Raw genomic sequence first — 10304 nt, 5'->3', positions numbered from 1 at the left:
ACCTCCTATGCCGGAAATTATTAGTCCATCACCCCCTCCTCCACCTCCGATGCCAGAAATCGTGGGACCCCCACCTCCACCACCTATGCCAGCAATTGGAGGTCCACCACCCCCACCTCCTATGCCGGGATTTGGAGGGCCACCACCTCCACCTCCTATGCTGGGAATTGGAGGTCCACCGCCCCCTCCACCTCCACCTGGTATGGGAGGACCACCACCACCTCCACCTCCGCCAGGAATGGGAGGACCACCACCTCCTCCACCTCCGCTAGGAATGGGAGGACCACCACCTCCTCCACCTATGGGTGGACCAGCACCTTTTCCAGCTCCACCTGTTGGCGGATGGAATCCTCCCAATCGACCAAGTAAGACAATAAAGTTGAAGAATTAGAAGGAAAATACCCAGGGATCACAACTAGTTCAGTAGTTCAATTGCAGGGAAAATAAGGGATTTTTTCTTTTAAAAATACCAGCGTAATTTACAAACATGAAAAATTGCAACACTTTAATAAGAAACGACAAATTTTATGAACAAGTACAATTGCATTTGGTTTATTAATTAAATAACCATATTTTGTTTTTTCTTTCACGAAACTGTTAATTCAATTATGTCAGATCTTCATTTTCCTATTTTTTGATTGAAAGAATGAATGTATCGCTGGATTCTTTATATCAAATATTTCTAAAAAATTTAAAAGTATCAAATAAAGGTTTTAAATAATAATTTGAGAGAATATTGCATTTTCAGCATTGTTTAAACAATACAAACAGAAATATAGACAATCACAAGTATACTCAACAAATAATCATATACATTATTTTATATTATTTACTATTATTATATTATTATTTATTATTAAATTACAATATAATAACAATAAAATAATAATAATGATTAAAATAATGTCCAACAACTTTTTTTGAATGTTTTTTTTTAGTTTTGCAAATAACGCGTGTTTGTTCCCGCGTCTAATCTTCTACCGCAATTATTTCACTGAATTATATATTCGTTGTTTTTTCAGAAATGCTCAGCATTATATGCAGGTACATTTGAAGAATACAAATAATTATTTCAGGATTGAAGCAAATAGTTATGAGCCAATTTTCTTAACAAGATTAAGATTAATAATGAAACCTTTTTAAGTATTACATATTTCTTATTGTTAATAATTAAAATTATACCAAAAAATTTAAATTGTTACTTTCTCATAGAAAAAAATTATTTATTCTACTAAAAAAGTATTCCATACATCCGAATGTTAATATTTCGTTCAGAAAAGGTGTGCTCGACTTTTAGTTGTTATAGTTATTCACAAATGATTAAATAAATATTGAATTTTACATTGTTGCATATTTCAAGATAGTAGAAAGAAAGACATTTTTTATAAGAAATGGACTTATTTTAGAATTTTTTAAATATTTTTTATTATCAACAACAAGAAATATTTGATATGTACAAATATATGTGATTACTAATCCATTAAAATCAAAATATACAAAAATATTCAATATTTATACGTTTTTGTGATTATTAATTAATTTAAAATTTATTTAAACTGTTTTGATGAGGAAAACAAAAAATGTACTGTAAAAATGTATTATTTGTTTATTAAAATGTTTTTAACAATTCCAATTGTTAATATTTGGAATTATTTATTACAGGTATTATTTATAGAAAGTATTTGAGCAAATTTGGTCAACAAAGACCTCCTCATCGAAGAATTTTTAAATATAATTCGTTGATAGTACGAAGTTTCAATTCTAAACTAATCATTTATGTCGCTTAAGTGTACCTACATTCATTCTTATGCACAGAAACTTTATTCAAGTATTTTGTTCGGTGATAAAAAATATTTTTAGAAAGTCTCAGTTTTACAGTTTATTTATATAAACCAGAAATGAAATAAGGGGAAACTCACAAAAATAAATCATAGACGTTCGTCTGTATCTAATGCTGATCATTTTTACGGAAAAGGCGTCGAAAATGGTTCATAATTTCAAGCACTAGCCGATTTTAAAAAGTAAATTCCTGATTTTGACCAATGTACGGTATACAAAAAAATTCAGACAAAAAAGGTGTAATCTTTTTAGATCTTTAATTTTTTTATACAGACTTTTTTAATATCGTTTGAAATTCAGATAAAAAATGAGACAAACGGATTTTTTACCCTCGTGACCATTGCGCTTAACTGTAGTGTTGAGCAAAAAAAATTTTTTTAATAGTGGAGTATTTCATTTGAAAAAATAAGGTGGAAAAGGGGTCAGCCCACGACTTGTCCTCACACCTGCTTCAGAACGAGATGGTACGCACGGGTTGGCCCTCGTTGACCCACCACCAGCGCATGCCTGTTACAAGTGTTTCAAACAACAAAGTTTATGTTTATTTTATTTTTTATTTTTCGGATTAAGGATTTCAAAGGTATAAGTAATTTATTGTTCGTAAATAAGGCATGTATAGTCTCCTCCTGAAACAGGAATGAGGACGAGACGTGGATCGCCCGGAAAATGGATAAAAGTTTACAAGGGAATACGGGACTGACTGTGATCCCTGAAAAATTGCAAACAATATTAGGATCAATAAAAGATTTGTTGTTTATATCTCATTTTTACTTGTTCCAATAGTGCTGAGAAAAGAGCCACTTAATCCCGAGGTTCCAATGAAGCCTCTCTACTGGACAAGGATTCTGGTACCACAAGTTCCAGTTAAACAAGTCTCTCTGGAAAGTCCAGATTCTCCTCCTGAGGTAAATCCAATTTCATACAACCCTTAAAATAGATCAATACTACATACTCCCATCTTCATATTAAAATTAGCTCCTCTTGAATTCCAGGTTCCACTTTGGCTTGAAATTGAGGAAGAAAAGAACCTAAATATTAAAGAGTTCGCAGAACTTTTCTCTCGACAAGTTACCGAAAGGAAACCAACGAGAAGAAAAGACGAGACCCAGAAACCATCGAAAATTCAACCAGCTAAAATTTTGGACTCGAAAAGGTCGAGAATGGTTGGAATTCTTGAAAAAAGTCTGCATCTCGATTTTTCTGAGGTGGAAAATGCAGTTTATAACCTGGACACAAGCGTCGTACACTTGGGGGCTCTGCAGCAAATTTATGAAGTTGTAAGTGTTGATAATCAACCAAATTTTAAGCAGTTTTTTTTTTATAAAATAGCATCATCAATGGAACGCCATATGCGCGTGTAGTTTTGCCTAAGATTGTTCAGAACATATACAAAGATTCTCGAAGATTTCCGGTACGTCTTGTCAAAATTTCAAGAAGAAAGTTAATCTTCAACCAAAATAATTAAATTTACAAAAAGATACGGATTTTCTACGAAATAATGAATGAAATAATTATGAAAATTCAAAACAAACAAAAACAGAATTTTGAACAAATTATTTCAACTGTCAACCTAGCAGTTAAATTTTCAATAAAAACAGATGAACTCTTAACAAAAAATGTAATAGTTGATATTTCATTTTAAATGATTTTAATTTTGAATCAAAAACAGATGAATTCAACGGAAAAAGACGCATTTTCTACCAAGAAGATTAATTTTTCCCCAAGAAAGCAAATTTTCAACAACGTACATCAATTTTCAATAATTAGTTACATTTTTAACCACGAATATGAACAGATTAATTTTCAACCAAACAGTTACATTTTTAACCAAAAAATATTAAATTTAGCGACTGACTCCAATTGTTCCTAGAATTATAAAAAGCTTTTACAAACAAAAAAGGTTTAAGATCCTCCAGATTTTTTTGACATTTTTAAAATTTTCAAATCTATTTTTTAAAATTAATTTCTCTAAATTTTCCCAGGATTTTTCAGAGAAGTTTCTTTTTTTTAAACCTTTCAAAATTCTTACAAAGCTTCTTTTTCTCGAAATCTTCAAAAGTCTACATTTTGTTTAATTTTTTTAAAAATCTTTTCTACATTCAAATTATTTTTTTGTCTTTTTAAAACTTCTTCGACTTCTCAATATCTTTTGAAATAATTTGTTTTTGAAATCTTAAAAACTTAAAATTATTCTTTTAAATTAAAACCAAAATCCTTTTACATTTTCAAGGTCAAAAAGTCATATACGCAATATGAAACCAAACTGAAAAAAATGAATTAATAAAACTAAAATAAAATTCATTTTTCAAGGCAAATAATCACTTAAAATAGTCCCAGGAATCTTAAGAATTTTTTATTATCTTGATACCTTTCAAATTCTTTTAAAAGACTTTTTAAAAAATTATTTTCTGAAACTTTAAAAAATTTTTTTAGAGATATATTAAAATGATTCGAATTTTCATGAAGTTATACGAAATTGAAAAAATTGCTTTAAAATCTTCTAGGTTCTTTTTTGACAATTTTGTTAACTTTAAAAAAAAATTTTAATTGTTTTAAATATTGCCCTAAAATAAATTTTATGCAATAAAAAATCATTAAGAATTAACCTAGGCAGTTTAGGAATTTTTTGTACTTCCTTGAATCCTTTCAAAATTCTTAAAAAGCTTGTGGTCAAAATTTGTTCTTAGAAATCTTAAGAAATCTAAATTTTATTTTAAATGTATTAGTATCTTTTTAAAAACTTCAAATATCTCGTAAATTTATTCAAATTTTTTCTAAAAATTTGTAATCTTGCAAAATTAAAAAAAACTTTAAACTCTTTTACACTCCTTTTTTGAAATTTTACAAAATCATTTAAAATGTTTTAAAAATATTCTTATATATTTTCTTAAAATTAATTTTTAAAAAGAAAAAAATATATTTCAATTTTTTCTAGAATCTTTAGTAAAAAAAAAAGGTATTATCTTAGAACCTTTAAAAATCCTTAAAAAGGTATGTAACTGAAGCTGCGAACGTTCATATAAACTAAATATTTTTTCTCATTTCTATTTTGCCCATCAATGTTATTTGCACTAGAATTTGAAATATGCATTATAATAAGAAATGTTTAAATAATAAAGTAATTCTTATATAAATTAACAAACATTTGACTTCTGTTTCTGGTTTACAAATTTATCAGTAAAAAAAATCGCTCATTTGAACGTTCATAAGTTCAAGTACATTAAAAAGGTTAAAAATTTAATTTTAAATTCTTAAAAATCCACATTTTGTTTTAATTTTTGCGAAATCTCTTCAAATTTTTAATTATTTTAAATTCTTTTTGAAACTTCTAAAACTTTGAGTTATAAACTAAAATTATCCAAAGTTTTCTTTAGATTTTTTTTAATTTCCGCAAGAATGAAAAAAATTTCTTAAAATCTTCCAGGTTCTTTTTTGACATATTTTTATGACTTTACTGGAACTTTTCATAAATTAAGAATTTTAGGAACAGAATTATTTACGAATATAAAAAAAGCATTTATAACAAGAGTTTTCCCTCTTATAAAAAATGTTTAGAAACAATGTATACCTTCAAATGAATACACTTTTCAATTTTTATTTACTTCATTGATGGTGCAGAAATTTTTAAATTTTTATTAATAGATTGATACATATAGCTTTGTTTAATATGATCAAGGGGTTACGAATAGAATCCTTTTGTAATTCTTAAGACATTTGATCAACAAAGAATGCATGGTTTTCGAGAATTTTGTTCAAAAAATTTTATTAGATAAGAGTAGGATAGGAAAAACCCTAATACTGAAATTTAATTCTCAGAGACCAACGCAGAAGGAACTTGAAGATATTGCAAGTCACGAAGCTGAACATCCCGAAATTCCTTTGGATAGTCCAGAGATTTTTTTGAAACGGCTTTCTGGAATACATCATTTTACAGAAAGAATAGCTTGCCTTATGTTCCAAACAGAATTTCAAGATGCAATGTCTACGGTATCATCAAAGCTGACAAATCTGCGATCCCTCTGCGAATATATGAAAAGTTCAAGCTCCCTCAAAAAAGTCATGGCACTTATTTTGACTCTTGGAAATTATATGAACGGAGGCAACAGGATGAGAGGTCAGGCTGATGGCTTCGGTCTTGAAATCCTGGCAAAATTAAAGGACGTCAAGTCGAAGGAACCTGGTGTTACTCTCTTGCACTATGTGGTAAGGGCGAGATTAGCTCAGGAAGGCGACTACAATTTTGATGAACCGTTACCATTACCGGTTCCAGAGCCTGCTGATATAGAGGCAGCTGCCACGATCAATTTCGAGGAGATTTCCAAGGAAATGGACAGGCTCGAAAGAGAATTAGATGGTAAGTTGTTAAAAAGGAATAAAAAATAATGTCTTTTTTTAATTAACATATCACTTGATCGAATCAATTTCAAATCAGACAGAGCCTTGAAAGGGCTTGAAATCGCAGAATCTCTCGAGGGCGAAATATGTTGTTTTTTAGATGAAATTAGGCATAAGTATTTTTCCGATTTGCAAACAGAATTTTTTCTAAAAAGTTATGCGTATTTGAATTTTGTGCTTTGTTTTTCAATAAACCCGAATTTTTTTCTTTAAACCTCTACAACTTTCGGGCTAATTGATATATTGATTATTTTATTTTTAATTCTAATAGCGTTCATCGTCTTCCTTCAAACTCAGCCGGAAAATTGAAAAAAAAGGTTTAAAATTAGTCAATTTTTGTTTTGAACTTGTACTTTGAGAATGAAGATATCTTGTAAGTTTGATTCTTACTGAATAACTTTTGTAGCCAGGAGAATTCTTTTTTGTTACAAACGAATTTTCTACTTTTTCTTCGAAACAATGATAGATAAGAAAAAATCTTAAAATAAAACTTTGCACGTCTAATAAAGTTTTAAGAAAAATGTCCCGGTCTTAAAAATGATTAAGCCCACATGATGCTGCTAAGGTGCCTTTCTTTTATTAGTAGAAACTTTAAAAAAAATATTTAGAAAAATAAAAAAGCTGGGTGTTTCCCGAAATTATACTTTTTTCATGTTTTCAAAATTCGAAGAAAATAATAAAAAAAAGATTTTCTTAAAAATCTTACCTTCTTTATTTTTCTAAATATTTTTTTTTTACAGTTTCTGCTAATAAAAGAAAGGCAGCTTAGCAGCATCATGCGGGCTAAACCATTTTTGAGGCCGGGAGAATTTGTTTTCCATAAAAATGTAGTTTTTTCATTTTTTTCCTAAACTATGAAAAATATCGCAAAAAAGCAAGAGACGTTTTCCATAGAACTTTTGACAACAAATTTAAAGGTGGGTTTTTTGAGAAAATCGATTTTTCTCAAAAATTGGAATTGCCGGAAAGTTATCTATTCTTTGCCGACTTTTAAAGGTCGAAGGGGAAACATCTCTGGAAATCCAATGGACCGCTCGGTTATCCAAACTGGCAATCCGAGTAATTGAGTATGATTGACGTTTAATCCAGAGTCATTTTGATAATTTCCACTGCATGACTGAGTAATCCATATGACATTCGGTGTAAAAAACCTGAAGTAACAAAAGTAATTCGAAGTATTGCGCAGCAATCCACTTTTAATCAGGTGTAATCCACTTACAATGCGCGGTAATAGACTTGTAATGCGACGTAATCCACTTATAAAGCATATTATTCTATTAAATTCAAGTAATCTAAACAATAAATCCGCTTGTAATCCAGCTCTAACTAAATCCACTTTTTATCTGGCGTAATAAAAAATAATACACTTGTAATCCAAATCATTTAGAGTAATTTAGGTAATTCAAGTCATTTATTTGTAACCCAGATTAATTAACTGAATCCAGAGTAATCCATATGAAATTCAGGTAATTCGAAGTCATTTAGGTAATCCAGAGTAATCCAGGTTATATTATTTATTTGTTCAATAATTTCGTTAAAAAGTCATTTTTTGGTTAAAAATTAAACTATTTGATTGAAAATTCATCTTTTTAGGTAGAAAATTCAACTGTTTTGTTCAAATTTCGTCTTTATAGATTGAAAATTCAAATATTTTCATAGAAAATTAATTTCTTTGGGTGAAAATTTAACTTTATTGTTGAAATGTTTTTTATTTTTAAAAAATTAAAATTTTTTAAACTGAACATTCAACTATTTCATTTTTAATTGAAAATGTATCTCTTTTAGTTGAACATTGAATCACTTTTTTAATCATTCAATTTTCTAGTTGAAGATTCTTGATTTTAGTTCAAAATAGTTTGACTGAAGATTTATTCTTTTGGTTAATAATTAATCTATTGAACTGAAAATTTAACAATTTTATTTTTGGTGAAAAATGATCTTTCCTAGTTAATCAATCATCTATATTGCTGAAAATTCGTCTCTTTTTATTGAAAAATATATTTTTTTAACTGTAAATTAAACTATTCCATTTTTAGTTGAAAATTCATCTTCTTGGGGTTTCAAAGCCCCGAGCTGAAACCCATATGGTTTCGGTCGAGTGTCCGTCCGTCGTGCATTTGTCAAAGGAGACGAGGAGATGCGTGGGGGGAGAGCAAATGAAAAATTATGAGGGGTAAATAGGGATGAGGAAATGAGGGGAAGTAAGGGGTGCGGGAGGGAAAATGAGGGAAGTGCACTCGCTTCCCTTTCTCTCATTTTCCGTCCTTCCCTCACTTTCCCTGCCCGCAAAAAAGATATGAAATATAAAGAAAACTTTGTTCGAAAAGAGAATAAAAGAAGAAATCTGAACAGAAAGTTAATGAATCTAAAATACAAAATATTTGCCAGAGAATTAAAAAAATATATATTAATAAAATAAAATTAGAAAAGTAAATATGGACTATTTTTAAGCAATTTTCCGTAAGAAAAATCCCTTTTTCAGCTTTTTAAAATAAATATGTAAAAAATTAAATTAGTCTTCTTTGCTAATTATTAATATTGAACACAAATATTTAATTTTATTATTGAACAAATTTGGTTAAAGTCTTCTTTTGTTTTTTTTCTCATGATTATTTGTTAAATTTTCATTTCTTCACTCACATGTCTATCGGATATAACAATTTTCCTTTAAATTATTTCCAGGCTGTCAAAAAAAATATAAAATCGTCGTGGAGGAAAACCCGGAAAATGCGGGACCATTCAAGGAAAAAATGGAGTCTTTCTTAAACAGAGCAGTGGCGGAATTAGCAAACGAGAAGGAAGGCTTGCAAGATGCCAGAAATAAATTCCGGGCAGTTATGATATTTTACCAATACATCCCAAAAGCTGCCACAATCGAAACTGCGGATCCTCATGATTTCTTTATTCCGTGGCTCACTTTCTGCAAAGATTTTAAGGTAATTTACCACCACTTCCCCTACTACTTTTTAACTTACTCTCGAAACCCTTATTTCTCCCACGTCCCCTCTCCTCATTTCCTCTTATTCCACTTATTTCTCCTCATTTCTCCTACTGCCATTTCCCCCATTTACCCTAATTCACGCACTTCTCCTCCCATTATTCCCCCTTCTACTCCTTTTTTTGTTGACCAATAATCACTTCCTCTATTACATCCCCTATTACTCCCCCTGACCATCTCCCCTCACTTCCTATCACTTCCCCTACTACATCTACCCTCACTTCCCCTCCCCTCATTTCTCCTTTCTTCTCATACTTCTCCTCACTTTATAGCCCCTACTACCAATCTCCTCATTTCTCTTGTTGCCCCAGCTTCCCTTATTACTCCTCCCCTTATTTCTCATCACTTCCCATACTATCTCTCTTATCACTTTCCGATCCTCATTTTCCCTACTTCGCTCTCCACGCTTCTCCTTGCCCCCCTCTACATTTTCCCTCTCTTCTCCTTCTTACCCTCTCCTCACCCTACATAACCTCAAAAATTAATAAGCTCAGCCACGATGTAAATTTCCGGCTAATAAAAAGTATTTATCTCTTTGAAGGACATCTGGAAAAAAGAACAGCAAAGGATAAAGAAAGAAAGGATCGATCAAGTCCGCAAGAAGTACGAAAAGAAACGAAATGTAGAGAAGGTAAAAAAAGGAGATACTGGATTAAAAGCTCGGCTTCAGAAATTGGCCGGAAAAAGATAGTACAATGAAAAAAAGACCATAGAACAAGTACGTATAATTTAAAGCGAACAAATAGGGGGTATTTCCTTGAGAAGGGGAAATTTGTATAAAATACGTTGCCTAATTTATTTCGGACAATGTTTTGTAATTAGTTGTAATAGCGGTGATACCGTTCGATTGTACATAAACGAATAATTCCATTTTGCCGTCCTTTTTTTAATGCTGAATGGTTTTATTTTATAAATTCCGCACTATTAAATCAGAATTATTTTCTAGTAAAATGTTAGATATTAATGTTACACGCACGAATCGTTACATCTCTGTTAATTTGTACGTACAAAAATGTATACTATTGATTAAGCGAGACAAATATTTAATAAAATCTTTTCACACAAAATTATA

The 10304-nt window shown here is 30.2% G+C and overlaps 1 protein-coding gene across 1 annotated transcript in view; it reads left to right on the top strand.

Annotated features, from left to right (window-relative positions):
- The window catches only part of LOC117178085 (protein cappuccino), an 84673-nt gene extending 74369 nt beyond the window's left edge, over positions 1 to 10304 (top strand). Inside the window, exons 8-13 of the mRNA XM_033369323.1 lie at positions 1 to 365; positions 2623 to 2744; positions 2832 to 3116; positions 5656 to 6193; positions 8917 to 9170; positions 9774 to 10304. The exon at positions 1 to 365 is cut by the window's left edge and continues 9 nt beyond it. Coding sequence (XP_033225214.1) covers positions 1 to 365; positions 2623 to 2744; positions 2832 to 3116; positions 5656 to 6193; positions 8917 to 9170; positions 9774 to 9923 — 1714 coding nt within the window. The 3' untranslated portion in view covers positions 9924 to 10304. The remainder of the gene's footprint in view (positions 366 to 2622; positions 2745 to 2831; positions 3117 to 5655; positions 6194 to 8916; positions 9171 to 9773) is intronic.

Source organism: Belonocnema kinseyi, chromosome 8 (genome assembly GCF_010883055.1).
Source record: "Belonocnema kinseyi isolate 2016_QV_RU_SX_M_011 chromosome 8, B_treatae_v1, whole genome shotgun sequence".
Classification (NCBI taxonomy): domain Eukaryota; kingdom Metazoa; phylum Arthropoda; class Insecta; order Hymenoptera; family Cynipidae; genus Belonocnema; species Belonocnema kinseyi.
The sequence above is the reverse complement of the archived record's forward strand: the minus strand, read 5'-3'. Positions and strand labels throughout refer to the sequence as shown.